General features: G+C 42.6%; 1 protein-coding gene across 1 annotated transcript in view; it reads right to left on the bottom strand.

The window, feature by feature from the left end:
• LOC144680093 (neural-cadherin) overlaps positions 1-17,413 on the bottom strand; it is a 298,432-nt gene that overhangs the window by 43,423 nt on the left and 237,596 nt on the right. The window contains exons 17-21 of the mRNA XM_078541239.1: positions 15,177-15,460; positions 7,636-9,253; positions 6,058-6,151; positions 5,075-5,259; positions 3,475-3,707 (exon numbers count right to left, since the gene is read on the bottom strand). Of these exons, the coding sequence (XP_078397365.1) occupies positions 3,475-3,707; positions 5,075-5,259; positions 6,058-6,151; positions 7,636-9,253; positions 15,177-15,460 (2,414 nt within the window). The remainder of the gene's footprint in view (positions 1-3,474; positions 3,708-5,074; positions 5,260-6,057; positions 6,152-7,635; positions 9,254-15,176; positions 15,461-17,413) is intronic.

Genomic DNA, 17,413 nt, shown 5'->3' with positions numbered 1-17,413 from the left:
TAAAAAGCGTGCGAGGAATAGGCCAGAAAATTATAGGCTGTTCAGCCTGACTTCGCTGTTGAGTAAATTATTGGAAACAATTCTGAGCGACAGGATAAGCTGCTATTTAAAAAGGCACGGGTCGATCAGGGATAGTCAGCATGGGTTTGTTAGGGGACTAACTTAATAGACTTTTTTGAGGAAGTAACAAGGAGGATTGATGAGGGTAGTGTAGTGGATGTTGTCTACATGGATTTCAGTAAGGCACTTGACAAGGCCCACATGGCAGATTGGCCAGGAAAATGAGATCTCATGAGATACAGGGGAAAGTGGCAAGTTGGATTCAAAATTGGCTCAGTAACAGGAAACAAAGGTTAATGGCTGATGGATGTTTTTGCAAATGGAAAATGGTTTCCAATGGTGTGCCACAGGGCTCAGTGTTGGGCCCCTTGCTGTTTGTTATATGTATTAATGATTTAGACTTAAATGTGGGAGGCATGATTGGGAAATTTGCAGATGACACAAAAATTGGCCTTGCAGTTGATAGGGAAGAGGAATGCCGTCACCTCCAGAATTATATCAAAGGTTTGGATGAGTGGGCAGAAAAGTGGCAAATGGAATTCAATCAAGAAAAGTGTGAGATAATGCATTTGGGGAGGGCAAACAAAGCAAGGGAATACTCAATAAGCAGGAAGTTATTGAGAGGGGTTGAGGACAGCAAAGCCTTTGACAAGGTCCCACGTGGAAGACTTATGAAGAAGGCAAATGCACATGGGATACAGGGTAATTTGATAAGGTGGATTCAAAATTGGCTTAGTTGTAGGAGGCAGAGGGTGATGACAGAAGGATGCTTTAGTGACTGGAAGCCAGTGTCCAGTGACGTACCACAGGGATCTGTGCTCAGTCCCCCATTATTTGTCATTTATATAAACGACATAGATGACTATGTGGGGGGTAGGATTAGTAAGTTTGCGGATGACACAAAGATTGGCCAGGTGGTTAACAGTGAGGTTGAGTGTCTTGGGCTACAGGAAGATATAGACGGGATGGTCAAATGGGCAGATAAGTGGCAGATGGAATTTAACCCTGAAAAGTGTGAGGTGATACACTTTGGAAGGAGTAATTTGACAAGGAAGTATTCAATGAACGGCATGGCACTAGGAAGTTCTGAGGAACAAAGGGACCTTGGCATGTGTGTCCATAGATCTCTGAAGGCAGAGGGGCATGTTAGTGGGGTGGTGAAAAAGACATATGTGACACTTGCCTTTATCAATTGAGGCATAGATTACAAAAGTAGGGAGGTCATGTTGGAGTTGTATAGAACCTTGGTGAGGCCACAGCTGGAATACTGTGTGCAGTTCTGGCCGCCATATTATAGGAAAGATATGATTGCACTGGAGGGGATGCAGAGGAGATTCACCAGGATGTTGCCTGGGATGAAACATTTAAGTTATGAAGAGAGGTTGGATAGACTTGGGTTGTTTTCGTTGGAGCAGGGGAGACTGAGGGGTGACCTGATCAAGGTGTACAAGATTATGAGGGGAATGGACAGGGTGGATAGGGAGCAGCTGTTCCCCTTAGTTGAAGGGTCAGTTAGAAGGGGGCATAATTTCAAGGTGAGGGGCAGGATGTTTAGAGGGGATGTGAGGAAAAACTTTTTTACCCAAAGGGTGGTGACAGTCTGGAATGCACTGCCTGGGAGGGTGGTGGAGGCGGGTTGCCTCACATCCTTTAAAAGGTACCCCGATGAGCACTTGGCACGTCATAACATTCAAGGCTATGGGCTAAGTGCTGGTAAATGGGATTAGGTATGTCGGTCAGGTGTTTCTCACGTGTAGGTGCAGACTCGATGGGCGGAAGGGCCTCTTCTGCACTGTGATTCTGTGATTCTGTGATTCTGATTCTGAAGTGGGAGACCTTGGAGTGCATGTCCACCAGTCCTTGAAGGTGGCAGTACAGGTGGACAAGATGGTCAAGAAAGCATAAGGAATGCTTTCCTTTATTGGGCGAGGTATTGAATACAAAAGCAGGGATGTAATGATGGAACTGTATAAAATGCTGGTTAGGCCACAGCTGGAATTTTGTGTGTAGTTATGGCCGCCACATTGCAGGAAAGACATATTTGCTCTGGAGAGAGTGCAGAGGAGATTTATAAAAGTGTTGCCAGGGCTTGAAAATTGCAGCCAAGAGGAGAGACTGGATAGGCTAGGGTTGTTTTCCTTAGAACAGAGGAGACTAAGGGGTGACCTAATTGAGGTGTACAAAATTATGAGGGGCCTAGATATAGTTGACAGGAAAAACTTGTTTCCCCTAGCTGAGGAGTCAATTACCAGGGGGCATAGATTTAAGGATCTAGAAGGATTGGAGGGGACATGAGGAAAAGCTTTTTCACCCAGAGGGTGAAGGATGTCAGGAATTCACTGCCTAAGTTGGTGGTTGAGGCTGAAATGCTCAACTCATTAAAAGGTACCTGGATCTGCATCTGAAGTGCTGTAACCTGCAAGGCTACAGACCAGGTGCTGGAAAGTGGAATTAAAATGAGCGGCTAGTTTCTTTTTTCTCTTTTTGGCCTGCGCAGGCACGATGGGCTGAATGGCCTCTTTTTGCACCGCAACTTTTCTATGGTTCATTGTGAAAATGTACTTACATCATTAACATGCAATAGCCATTCACAATGATATTCCATTAAATCATTACTATATTATAAGTTTAAATGTTCATAAAACCTTCATCAATGAAGAAACAAGAGGGCGGAATTTTATGGCATCTCCCGCCGTAAAAAAAAGAACGGCTTATCGTATTTTACGGCCCTGCCCCCGCTGTGAGAGGCAGTAAAATTCCACTAATTATCACATCTTTGCAAAACTTGCTTTTTTATGACTCCCATGAATAACATGTAGATAGAGAACTTGTTGTATTGCTATGTTCTGAGCCCGAATGTAAAATTTTAAATTGTAAAGTATGTTTTACTGAATTGCCCTGTAATATATTGTCCTCATCCATAAGATGAATAGATTGGAACCTTATGTTATCATGCATGGAGCGTTCTACACAGAGGGAAAAAATTTCCAAATTTACACTGCTCGCAGGAAACCGTACCTTCTAGCAGCACTTACAGGAAAGAAGTGGAACGTGCCATTAAAATTAATGGATGGAAAATTATGGCCATTGCTGTTTCCATTGCGAATTATCAGTCGGTCAAGTTCTCCATTGACAGCAATAACTCTGGCAATTACCTCCATAGCTGTCAGCTGAGACTTTCTCCAGCAAGATGTCAACAAAGTATAGGGTACAGCAACAAAAGGTGACTAAATGGCCTTGACATGTCTTCTAATACCTCCCTTTATTATATTTAGGTTTTGCAGTAAAAAATCAGTAGAACATCCTCCCTCATTAATATGATTAGCTTTGTAAATGTTTATCATTAGGAACCTTTATAGAAAATAGTGTTCTAGCTCTTACTGAAGCACTTCATAAGCTTTAGGAGGTACATACCATGGTTTTGGAAGCTGCCACGTTACCGTTAATTTTCTCAGCCTTGTAGAATGGAGACCCTTGTGCCACATACCAGACATCTACTTCTCTAACTCGACCATTGACATTCGTAACGCTGAAAATATGAATGTTATCCAGCTGTGCTGGAATAATTTCTGCTAAAACCTGCTTTAGCTTGGTGTACTTGCTTTCTTCAGCATATGAATGGGAGATAAACTCTTCTGCTGTGATATCTGTTTGAAAAAAAGCCCATTTTACTGGAAGGGTGTATTCATAAGTCAACCTGTTTAATGTGTCACAACATGAACTTTACTTAGCACCAAGGTTCTTGGCTTTTGAAATCTATGCAATAATTTCATAAAAATTACAAATGGTATTTTCTGATGAAATCTTTTTAAAAGTGATGTTAAGGTTAACAAAGAACAATAAATTATTTTCTAGTTCACAACATCAGCAGCAGCCAGTCTCAGAAAGAGTTCCATAGCTGGCCTTGAAATGGTTCATTCTTGACCCAGGCATTCATTTCATTCAAGCAAGTGAATGATTTGATTCAAACTTTATTCTGTTTTAAATGAATGTCCAAACGGTAGATAGAGTTTCAATAGGTAGTTAAATTATCAGGTAACATGGCAATGTATTCATATTTGATTCAGTAACAGAAACATTTGGAATTCTGTATTCTCTCACTATTTTAGATTGTCAGACGTGCCAACATTATATTTACTGCCCTTGGATGGGAGAGGCCATGGGTATTTTTTGCTGGGCTTGGCCTAAACAAATTCAAGAATCATCAGTTTAGGGCAGAGACTAAAGTAGGTGTAAAGAGCTGGAGGTGAATATTGGGAACAATTCTGCATTCTGAACTGGGGACAAGGGAACCATAAGCAATGCCAAAAAAATAATCAGAAAGATGCATTTTCTCCTGATGATTGCATCTATGGAGATACCCAGGTGTGTGTGCCACTTGAACTAGGTATCCAGATCTGTGGTATGTCGATTGTCTTCCTGAACCACAAAGCTTCTAAATAGTGAATCTCATGTACGACCTGTGATTTGTATGAAATAATGGTTCCCTACAGAGTAGTGGATATGAAGAATAAACTTCCAGCTGAAGCAATTGGCTCAGTGCTGATTTCATTGCTTTAATATGAGCTGCATGGATAACAAAAGAATAGCAGTGGGGATCACTCTACATGGCTAAGCACTGAGATATTTCAATACTCTGAACATTATGGTTACTAAGCTTTGGGGACCATGGAGCTGTCAGAAAGTAATTGTGATTTTTTTTATATGTTGGATGCAAGATATTCTTATTTGCTTAACTTCTCTTTGGGAAGCAGACAGAGAATTCACTGCAGAATATTTCCTTAGGAAATTGAATAGGCTAGGTAGATGCCACAATTGAATAGTTTGTACATGGTCTGTGGAAAGAATGGACTTGATGGGCTAAATGGCCTTTCTCATTCCAACCTTTCTTATGTTCATATGCATTTAATGGATATATGTTCTCCTGGTATTTGCTCATTCATAAGAAATGTGTAGGAAATTGTATTAATGTTTCAATCAAATCTATGCCATAAGGAAATGTTTAGATGCTCACCAGTCAGTCTAAGGGAGCCAGCATTATATATGGCATCTTCCTCCAAATCTTTGACAACTACCTTTATTGTTGAAATTACATCTGGCCAGATGCCATCTGCAACTTTGACCTGGAAGTTATACACTCCTGAGGGAGCACCTTCAACAATGCTCAGGAAGCCAGAATTTTCATTGAGGGCAAAGTACCTGAAACAAATGTGCACAATTGATTAATAAAACAGCAGAATTTAACATCATATATTCTCCCACTTCTCTATTCTGATTGGCACTTATTAGCTCAGGTTGTGCTTCCAAATTGTCGAATGCAATTGTCATCAGCTGGTGAGTTCCCAGTTTGACAGAGTTTCAGCAAGTGAAGGTTAGGCAGTTCCCTTTTAGGAAAAGTGTCATGAGTCATTCTGAATGCCCTTCACTTCCAAATAGGAATGTCCAATCTAAAATCAAGTAAGTGCCTTAGAAGGAGTTAATCACACACGTACAAAGCCATAGGCAACATTGCCTGCTCATGCATGGAGCTATGCATACACTAAACCACAAATTCATGGAAATGCAGGTGGATGCATTTATATACCAAGTATATGTAAAATGCAATGGTTGAAAATTGGACAGCAATACTTCAGATTTTAGTTACTAGACCAACACCCCGAAAACTGGAGTGCCAGGTCAAAACTGAAGGGGTGCCCATCTGGCTTCTGGTCTGAGAATATAATTTTAAAAGTCCTCAGACAGGTTTCTGACATAGAAGGAAACAGAGAGTACAAGTTTAACAGTGACATAATCCCATTTTTGTGGTGTGAAATGACACTGTGGGATATGAGCGTACCAAAATATTTTTATGGTAATGTCACATAGTGTGATTTCACTTCATTACTACTTTTCACTGTTCATTTCTTTCCTGTGCTTGACAGGTTAGCCAAGGACTACACACACAAGCATGCACGCATGCACACACATGTACACACAAAACTCTCCAGATTTGCTTACCTTGGAGATGTTCCTTCAAATCTGTATCTTTTATCATCCCAGTCATCCAGATCGGGGACTTGTACCTTTCCTAACTCAGTGGTACCAAGTAAACCTAATATAAGCAACACAGCACAATGCTTCAGTGACCAATTATGTTCGACAATAACAACTCTTGGCAGATCACAGACAAATATATTCATAACTTAGGTAAATTAGCTTTCAAAAAGATTAGCTTTCAGAGATTTAATGTATCATCTCTCAATTTCAAGAGCTTTGGAATGTTACCTCTACAAAATAAATACAAGTTAACCACAGAATCAGTGACATGACATTAGACATCCACCTTTCTTGGAAAACTGGGTTATTTGATATATTCAGGGGAGATGGTGGCATATTGATAATATCACTGAATAAGTAATCCAGAGGGCCAGGCTAATACTCTGGGGACACAGATACCCCAGCTGGACAGCTGGTAGAACATAAATTCAATTAATTAATAAATTTGGAATTGAACACTAGTCTCAGTAATGGTGACCATGAAACTGTAGCCGATTGTTGTAAAAACCCATCCGGTTCACTAATGTCCTTTAGGGAAGGAAATCTACCATCCTTTCCTGGTCTGGCCTACACCTGCCTCTGACATGGCCTAGCAAGCCACTCAGTTGTACGTTACAGAAAAACCAAACCAGATGGACTGCAGCGGTTCAAGAAGAGGGCTCACCAGTCGCATCTCAAAGGTAATTAAGGATGGGCAACAAATGCTTGCCTTGCCACTGACGCCCACATCATATGAAAGAATCAAAAAAAATTCTTTTTCTGATTTTCTTCGCTCATCTCTCCTCACCTTGTGGGTCAGTTGGCGTAGTTAGCTAGATGGCTAACGTGTGGTGCATAAGGACACCCCAATACTGGCTGTGATAGTTCATGGAAGGCTATCTCCTTGCCTTGCCCCATGGTTGATGTGGAGTGGTGCCCCTCAAGCTATATAACCACTTGTCTCTCTTTCTGTAATAGAGAAGCCTGTGGTCTCTCATAGACTATGGTTGATTACCCCTCCCTTCTATCCTCAAGACACCAATTCATGCTGGGATACTATTGCATAGCTTTTGGAACCTCATCAAAATGTTTGGGTCTGGACTTTTGAGCGTAGTCACAAAATTGTAACATAACTGTCCCTGCTGCCAATGCCCAGGTGCAAACATTACAGCTGGACATATAGATAGTGATCAGGACTGATGTGCAGAGTCTGGGGAGGGATTTTCAACAAGGATGAAGAACTTAACATTGATGTTAAGGGACACAATGAAAGTTAGGTATGGCCTATCTAAACCCGAGTTACATATTGTTTATTACAAAAGTATTTACTGTACAGATTCAGGCCATTAGACCATCAGGTCCATGCCAGTGTTTATGCTTCACTCAGGCATATTTTGGCTGTAAAGGGCAATTAAAACCCTTTAGTAGAAAAACAGCAGCTGTGCCTCTTAGGGAGCCCATCTGAGTATCACTAATGGTTAATAAACTCTATTTTGTGTAAGAATGTTGGATAGTGCCTCTGTGGAGATCACTTTGCATCTTTATGGAGTAACTCCTTACCATTGTAATTATAAACCAGAAATTCCATGCAACCAGCTGAGTGGGGATGGTCATTCACATCTCCAATGGTGACGGTTAAAGTACTTGTGGAACTCATGGGTGGGAATCCACTGTCAGTAATAATCACCGGCAGGTAGAAGATCTTTTGGTCCTCTCTGTCAAACATACGGAGAGCTGTGAGTCCAGCACTGCCATTGCCAAAATCTTTCAAAGCAAAGCCAGAAGTATTACCGTGTTGAGTTAGTATGTTGAATGAGAAGGGAGCTCCATTCACTGGGCTATCTTTGTCTTTAGCATAGATTAACGTTGATGTTCGATTTAACTGGATTACTTGGGGTGCAGCTGTGTTTTCCCAGACAATCGGTGTATAAGGAACCTCAAATTCTGGCCCATTGTCATTGACATCATGGACAGTTAAAATGACAGCTGCACTGCCCGTCAGAGCTGGATTTCCCAGGTCAGTGGCCAGCACCACCAGGTGGTGCTGTGGCATTAACTCACGATCCAGAGCACTGGCTATTGTAACCCATCCATTGCTATCCACAGAAAACTGCCCAAGTGGATCTGAATCTCTTGTGATGTTGTAGGTAAACTTTCCATTCTGAGCAGAATCCAAATCGACCGCCGTTACCTGGACAACTCTAGTACCAATGAAGACATCTTCCAGCAATGGATCAGCTTCATAAAACTGTGGAAAGAAGATTGGAGTGTGGTCATTGTAATCTTCCACATCAATGATACAGGTGACTACGCTGAAAAAGTCCACATCTTCTGCTTTAATAGTTAAATTGAACCTTCTCTCATGAGACTTCTCATAATCGAGCTTTTTCTTTAACTTGATCAGGCCACACTTCTTGACTTGATTTGTTTCAATGAAAAATTTATGATCTTCGTCGCCGTCCACGATACTGAAAGTCGTTATGGCATTTTCTCCCTCATCAACATCAGTGGCAGATACAACAAGAATCTCACTGTTGATCTCAGTATTTTCAGAAATCTTTGCTCTGAAGAGACTTTGTGTGAAGACTGGAGCATGATCGTTCACATCTGTAACCAAAATAGTGGCTGTCCCCGTCCCTGTCAACCCACCTCCATCTCGAGCTTCTATCACAACTAGATATCTGTCTTCTTTCTCTCTGTCCAGAGAACCCAACACAGTGTATATAGTGCCAGTGGAAGAATTGATGGAAAACAGGTTGAGGTTGATTTCATTTCGAACATTCTGGATAATTCTATATGTCAATACTGCATTTTTCCCAATCTTGGGGTCATCCAAATCTGTTGCAATCATCTCCATAATAGAAGTATCTGCTGGGGAATTTTCTGGGACATATCCAATGAAGCAGCCATCAGAAGCACATAGAAAGAGTGGCAGGTTGTCATTCACATCGCGCACCTTGACAATTACATCAGAAAAGCCAGTGAGTCCTTCACCATTTTCGTCAGTGGCGAGAACGAGGAAGCGCCAGATGGATCGTTCCTCGCGGTCTAATCTTTTTCTTGCGTAGATTTTACCAGTGAGCTCATCAATGGTAAATTCACTGTTAGCCCCCTGCCCATGGAGAGAATAACGCAAGGCATTCTGGTCTGCTTCCTGATCTGGGTCAGTAGCTGAAACCTGCAGAAGTGGAAGAAAGGTACAATGATGACTTTGAAGGAAATCATCCTTCCTATATAGATATCAAGTCCCCAGAGCTCATTAAATCCAATAATGCTTTTAACTAAAGTACAGGGTACCACAGGTCAAGTTTCCTTTATCCAAAAACCCTCAGGGCCAATTGCATTTTGGATTTCAGATAATTTTGGTTTTTGGATACCACATATAAACTTACAATAGCCTAAGCCTAGGCTGGCTATATTCTAAAACAAATAAAATGGCTAGAAAAGTAAGACTTATCACCGAATATAAAAACAGGGTAACTGGAAAAGTTTCTCTCAGTTCCTTCGCCTCCGTCGCATCTGTTCTGATGACGCCACTTCCCAAAACAGTACCTCTGACATGTCTTCCTTCTTCCTTAACCGAGGTTTTCCAACCACGGTGGTTGACAGGGCCCTCAGCCGTGTCCGGCCCATCTCCCGCACATCCGCCCTCACACCTTCCTCTCCCTCCCAGACCATGATAGGGTCCTCCTTGTCCTCACTTATCACCCCACCAGCCTCCGCGTTCAAAGGATCATCCTCCACCATTTCTGCCAATTCCAGCATGATGCCACCACCAAACACATCTTCCCTTCACCCCCCTGGCGGCTTTCTACAGGGATCCTTCCCTCCAGGACACCCTGGTCCACTCCTCCATCACCCCCTACACCTCAACCCCCTCCCACGGCACCTTCCCATGCAATCGCAGAAGGTGCAACACCTGCCCCTTTACTTCCCCCCTCCTCACCATCCAATGGCCCAAACACTCCTTTCAAGTGAAGCAGTGCTTCACTTGCACTTCCCTTAATTTAGTCTACTGCATTCGCTGCTCCCAGTACGGTCTCCTCTACATTGGAGAGACCAAACTCAGACTGGGTGACTGCTTTGCGGAACACCTTCGGTCTGTCTGCAAACATGACCCAGACCTCCCTGTCGCTTACCATTTTGACACACCACCCTGCTCTCATGCCCACATGTCCGTCCTTGGCCTGTAGCAATGTTCCATTGAAGCTCAATGCAAACTGGAGGAACAACACCTCATCTTCCGACTAGGCACTTTACAGCCTTCTGGACTTAATATTGAGTTCAACAATTTCAGATCATGAACTCGTTCCTCCATCCCCACCCCCTTTCCGATCCCCCTTTTTCCAATAACTTATAATTTAAAAAAAATATATTTTTCTTTTCCCACCTATTTTAAAATTTATTTCGATCTATTGTTTTATCTCTACCTTTTAGCCCATTTTGATCCCTTCCCCCCACCCCACACCCACTAGGGCCATCTGCCACTAGCTTGTCCTGCTTGCTACCCTTAATGTCCCCATTAGCACATTCCTTAGATAATATCACCACCGTCAACACCCCTTTGTCCTTTTGTCTATGACATCTTTGGCAATCCCTTCTTTGCCTCCACCTATCACTGGCCCCCTACCCAGCTCAACCTGTCCCACCCCCCTCTACCAGCTTACATTTCACCTCATTTCTCTATTTCCCTAGTTCTGATGAAGAGTCATATGGACTCGAAACGTAAACTGTATTCCTCTCCGCAGGTGCAGTCAGACCTGCTGAGTTTTTCCAGGTATTTTTGTTTTTGTTTCTTTTTGACATGTTCACCACAAAAATTGCAAGGTAAACAGTGTAGACAAACAACTAGACCTCTCAAAGAAGGGTGGTTTTTGGATGTGTTCGGTTTTCGGATTTACGGATAAAGGATACTCTATCTGTACTATGTAAACACTGGTGACAGAAAAAGTTGAAGTAGCCCAGATCCTTGCTTCCCATTTTTTCCATTAACTCCCGAAGAAGGTGAACTGTCAAAATATGGAAAACTTTTTTTTTCAATGTCAAAGTGATTTTGTTCATTTTATTTTTTCCAATTTCTTTTCCCCAAGGTCTTCCTCACCATGCATCACCACGAAAGGGCAAGCTGACATATTACTCCAAGCTCCTGCCAAAACCAGCCGACCTACTAGGGCATGCGTGAGATATAATTCAATCATTGATTTTGTTTCGCTTCCGTATGGAAACATCTGATCTTTGTTCAGTGCTTCATAATGGAAGCGCTGTAAAATCACTAGGTGGGGAACTGTGAATGTGAATTTAAATGCCTCTGCTGGTTGCAGATTTTCAAACAGTTTGTTGTTTCCAATACTTTTGATTTAACTTCTAAAACATTATACTGTCACCAGTGACTAGAAATAATTTTGCACCCCATTTATGTTAACACCTTCATTGATTCCTCATTGGCTCCATATTTTCTGCCATTTTGTTCATAGGACCCAAAATAATCAGTCACTGGCATTTTTAAAAGTCTCTGGAGCATTTTTTTAAAAAATCATAAATGTTCTATCTTCATATAATTTGAATATCAGCTTTAACTTTAATAAGCCCACAACAATCTCATCATACAGACGGATCCCTCAACATCAGAGCTTCGTTTGTTTTGCAAATTTATTGTACTGTTCCTTTAATGCATAGTTGAATTGTGTGTGACAAACTGTGGTACTGATGGGGTTCCTAAAATTAGTCTTCCTGGTCAATTTTACTTATTGGAAATTAACAACTAATTGGCCCTATATTTAATAGTTTAAATTAAGTAAATGCAGGACCACATACATTTGAATTAGTGGAAAACAACATTTAAATTAGATCGTGCTTACATTTACATGGATTCTGTATTTTATAAGTCGCAGCATGGTGAACTAAAACAAAGAGGTATTATTAAAACTTCATAAATCGTTGGTTATCTGGCTGTTAAATAGAGGTTTTGGATTTACTCATGGATGTAAAGACCATGGAGTAGGCGAAGACAGATTCTCTGGTAATACCAGGGAAGAGAGACTAGAGAAAATGAAGCTCTCTTTACAACATACCAAAGGTTAATAGTAGATCACATAAAAAGTACTCAAAGAATATGAAGGGTTTGAATAAGATAATAAAAGAAAAACAATTTCTGATTGTTGTTGAGTTGGTAACTAGAAGACATAAGTTTAAAAGCATCATCAAAAGCACAACGGGAAAGATGGGGGAAATTTTAATTTGGTAGGACATGAGGTCACGCTCTTTTGTTGCTTCCATTTTAAAAGTTATGTTTTACCTCTTGTTAGATCATACTGGGTAGACAATCTACATATAAAACCAAAGTACCAAGTAGTGTTATTCAGTCCTGATTCTCTGTCTTCACTAACCAACACTACACTTTCAACTTCCCTTTCTTCTCCATATTGTTGCATTCCAGCTTCATGCCCATCTCCTCTGTAACTTACTTGAATCCCTCCAATTGGTTTTCCACCCCTCCCAGAGCACCAAAATGCCCCTAACCAAAGTCATGAATGACACTGTAACTGTGATTGTGGCGAATCATTCATTCTTTACCTTTCTACAGCTTTTGACATATTCACCACGTTAGCTTTGTCCAATGTCTGTCCTTTGTTGTTCAGGTTAAATAGGATTGAAGCAAGGCTAACAAGTTTAACACTCCACCCTGCTCTCTTGCCCACATGTCTGTCCTTGGCTTGCAGCATTGTTCCAGTGAAACCCAACACAAACTGGAGGAACAGCACCTCATCTTCCGACTAGGCACTCTACAGCCTTACGGACTGAATATTGAATTCAACAACTTTAGATCTTGAACTCCCTCCTCCATCCCCATCCCCTTTCCGTTTCTTCCCCCTCCCTTTTGTTTTTTCCAATAATTTATATAGATTTTTCTTTCCCCACCTATTTCCATTATTTTTAAATCTATACCTGTAATGCCCTGTCAGTCTTTCCACACCACCCCCACTAGAGCTGTACCTTGAGTGTCCTGCCATCCATTCTTAATTAGCACATTCTCTTAGATAATATCACCACCTTCAACACCTCTTTGTTCCTTTGTCTGTGACATCTTTTGATTATCTGCTCCTATCACTGCTTGCTTGTCCCTACAACCACCACCCCCCACCCCCCAACTTCTCTCCCCCCACCCCACCCCCACACCTTAAACCAGCTTATATTTCACCCCTCTCCTAACATTACTCAGTTCTGTTGAAGGGTCATGAGGACTCGAAACGTCAACTCTTTTCTTCTCTGCCGATGCTGCCAGACCTGCTGAGTTTTTCCAGGTAATTCTGTTTTTGTTTTGGATTTCCAGCATCCGCAGTAGTTTTTTGTTTCTAACAAGTTTGTAGTTGCCTGTGTCTACTTCATTACTCTGCTTAAATAAGACATTACCCAATTAAATAAGTTGCTCCCTCTTGGAGTTTTTCCACTGCCACAATTTTGTTCCTAGTCTCTCTCAGCATTTTACAATAAAAACAATCCCTCAGCATTTATTCATTTTGATCACATTTATCCCAACCCCATCAAGAACATTCCTTTCATTCATATTTGTTATTGATTTTAATTATACCATCTTCATTTGATGAGGGGATGCTGTTCAGGTCTTCCCTTGTGAACATTTGGAAGAAAATAATCAGAGTATTTGCTATCTTGTGCCTACTGTTTGTCCTGAGCTACTTAGAGTCATGGGGCAGAATTTTTCCGTCGGCGGGTTGGGAGCAGGGCCCACTCGCCGACGCGAAAATGATACGGGATGACGTTGGGAGGAACCCCCGACGTCATCCTGCCCCATTTAAATATTTGGGAAGGCGGGGGCACAGCGAGATCAGCTGTCCGCCCGCCGATCTGTTAATGGCCAATTGAGGCTATTGACAGGGTAGTTAAATCAATTAAAGGCCCTGCCCATCCAACCTTAAGGTCAGGAGGCCCAGCAGGCTTCTGAAAAAACAAGAAACTTCATCCACTGGCGGGATGAGGTTTCATGTCAGTTTTAAAAATCTTTAATAAAGTTTCTGTGATATTTATTAACATGTCCCATCTCGTATGACATTGTCACATGAGGGGAACATGTTAATAATTTTTTTATTTTTGTATTTTTACACTTTCAAAAACTTTCAGCGATCTCCCTGAAGCAGCACTTAGTCTCAGGGAGATGTGCACACTCTGACAGTTGGGGAATCCGCCCCCGCCCTCACCGGAAGCGTATAGCACTTCCCGTTGGGTGGCCCGCCCACTTAAAATGGCAGCAGGGCCCGTTTCGGCGGCGGTGATCAGCTGCCCACCCGCCGCCGAGCCAGTGGGGCCCGCCCGCCCATCAAGGGCAAAATTCTGCCCATGGAGTCATAGAGGTCTACAGCACAGAGAAAGGCCCTTCGGTCATCGAGTCTGCGCCGGTCAAACAAGTACCTAACTATTCTAATCCCTTTTTCCAGCACTAGGCCCATAGCCTTGTATGCCATGGTATCGCAAGTGCACATCCAAATACTTCTTAAATGTTAAGAGGGTTTCTGCCTCTACCACCCTTTCAGGCAATGAGTTCCAGATTCCCACCACCCTCTGGGTGAAAAAATTCTTCCTCACATCCCCTCTAAACCTCCTGCCCCTTACCTTAAATCTATGCCCCCTGGTTATTGATCCCTCCACCAAGGGGAAAAGTTCTTTCCTGTCTACCCTATCTATGCCTTTCATTTTATTATTCTACCCATTTCTCTCTCTATTCTCCTGAAAGATTTTCTAATTCTTTTTCCCATTAGTCCAATTTTCTGTTGAATTGTCCACTGGCAACAAAACTAATGTTCCTCATTTCATTTTGGCAGCATGAGGGACAGTGTATGCGTGCATGTATGTATGAGATGGAAAAGCAGAGATAGAGGGAGAGAAAATGGAGAAGCCTGACAGACGGACAAGATTTTTTATTTCATGAACTGCGGTTAAATTCAAATTAGGACCACAAAGATGGAAGGACAGCATTTTAACCCACCACATCATCCATCTCCATGGGCCACTTCTTAAAAATAAAATAATCTTCACTTAATATTGTTGTAATTTTTAAAAATTATATGTTTATGCAAAAATTCACACACCTGTAGAACAAAAACTGGCAGGTCTAAGAGCTCCTCCATAACACTGTCATGATATTCATTCTTTGTGAAGATCGGTGCCTCATCATTCTTGTTGATGACATTGACAGCCACTAATGTTTGGTTTTCCCACTTTCCATCTGAAGCCACAAGCCTCAGCTCATAGTATTGTTCCTGTTCATAATTTAGCCGCTGAGCAATAAAGATTGTTCCAACTTCTGGCTCCACATCAAACATTCCTTTAACATTTCCTGAGGTGATCTGATACCTCAGTTTAGCATTTGCCCCTGAAGTGAAATGAAGACAAAGAAATGCAAGCTTCCATTAAATTTGTTAACTTGTTTTGATGTAGTAATTTTATCAGGATTTTCTTTTTGATGTGCTCCAATTTTCACATATGCTTTCCCTCTATTATGCAACAATACACTTCATCGTTAAATCACCATTTTCCTTATCTAAAGAATATTTAAACAAGCTAAAATTTACAGCATGGTCACAAGTGAATCCACCTTGGGTAAATACTATATTACATTAACTTTACCGCTATGCCTAAATACTAGAACATTGCTATAGGCTGAGTTTTTCTGCCCCCCCCCCGCCACCCCCACCCCCCCATCCCCCCCGCCCCCCCCACCACCCCCCCACCCCACCCTACGCCCAGCACCTCACCCCCAGAAGGAAAAAACAGTAGAAATTGGAAAATAAGGGTACTGGTCCAAACTGGTCTTGCATACCTTAAAATGGAACACCAGTTCAGACCAGTACTCATACTTTCCGGTTTTTTCTGTTTTTTTTCCCACCAAGGGGGCATAGAAATGGGGGTGACAGGGAAAAATAGGGGGAGTCACTATTTTCCTGGTCAATTCTGGCCCAATTCGGATGCTAGGGAACTTTCCTATTGCAGGCTGGGAAGTGGACTGGCTGCCCACTCCAAGGAGACAGGCGGCCAATTACAATAGTTAAAACCATAATTAAGGGCGATTTTGCAGTTCTAATGAAATTTGACCACTGGAGGAGCCACTCCCTGCTGAGATTGGAGGCTGCCTATCTCCTTGGCAGGCCAGGGGGGGCCACCAGAACTGGAGGCTCCATGTTGCAAAGAGAGGGCAGCATTCATGAAAGGCTACAATTTTGGCCTAGACCAGTCCATTGGAGGAATTTCTCCTTTACCCCTATTGACCTACTGGGTGATGTCACTGATATATGATGACTGATAAGTAGGCTAGAGAGTGACCATCCACTTTGAGGTGCCCTCGCGTTCTCCGGCCTGTTTCATCAGCGCTCACCTCTCCCTTTCATTGTTGGCGGCAGCATTGGGAGCCTGCCTGTCATCCTTGATAGGACAGAGTGCATGGAGGCAGATTCCTTCTAGTAGTTTGCTCCACCAGTTTCACTGCCTACAAAAGCATTTGGTCCCAATGTCGGAGGCTCCAAAGCTGGTGACAAAATCCAGCCTGGTGATTTTAAAATGTGATTTACGCAGCTTTTACATTCTTTAATCAATTTTGATGAGAAACTCTAGCACAGGTTAGTTAATGATCAAAGACAGAATGGGCTGAATTATATGCGGTGCGGCATTCCCAACACTCCCGCCTGGGCTAAAAAGTCAGGCTGGAGCCCAGGGGAAGAACAGCTGCCCCGGAGCCATTTCATGGCTGATAATAGGCTGGGGGCGAAATTCCTGCCCCTCAGAGGACAGAGGCTGTCAAGTATCGGCAGCACACAGTGAGCAGTGGAGGTTTTCAGAGATGGATCAGAACTTTATCGGTGTCTGGGGGTTGGAGAGGAGGTTGTCAAGAGGGGTTTGTGGGACAGGGTTTGAGAGACTATGGGGGGAGGGGAGGGGTTACACCTTGGGTGAGGCCCTCCGATTGGCCCAGGGGGCCAGTTAAGGGTCGACTGCCCTCCCCTTTGCCCACCACCAGTCTGCGCAAGAAAACCTGCCAGGCTGGCACTTGGTGCAGGCCTCTCCCGCCCGCTGGTTTTAATTTAAAATTATAGTGTGGGCAGCAGTGGGTGGGTAAGTAGTGGGCAGGCTGCCCGCTGGATTTAACGTGCCCCCTCCCCCCTTTTCTTCAAAGTCGCTGGCAGGGGGAGCGAACAAATCCAGCCCAATGTGTTCCCAGCTTAAGATGAGGAATATGTGGAGATGTTTCAGCTAAAGATGGCATAAAACATTTCATAAGATGTTCCTGTGATCTGCCTTTTCTCGGCCACAGTTGGATGACAACACCACTATC

The sequence above is a fragment of the Cetorhinus maximus genome, chromosome 4, assembly GCF_964194155.1.
Source record: "Cetorhinus maximus chromosome 4, sCetMax3.hap1.1, whole genome shotgun sequence".
Lineage (NCBI taxonomy): Eukaryota > Metazoa > Chordata > Chondrichthyes > Lamniformes > Cetorhinidae > Cetorhinus > Cetorhinus maximus.
Note: the sequence above shows the minus strand (reverse complement) of the source record. Positions and strands in the feature narration are given on the sequence as shown.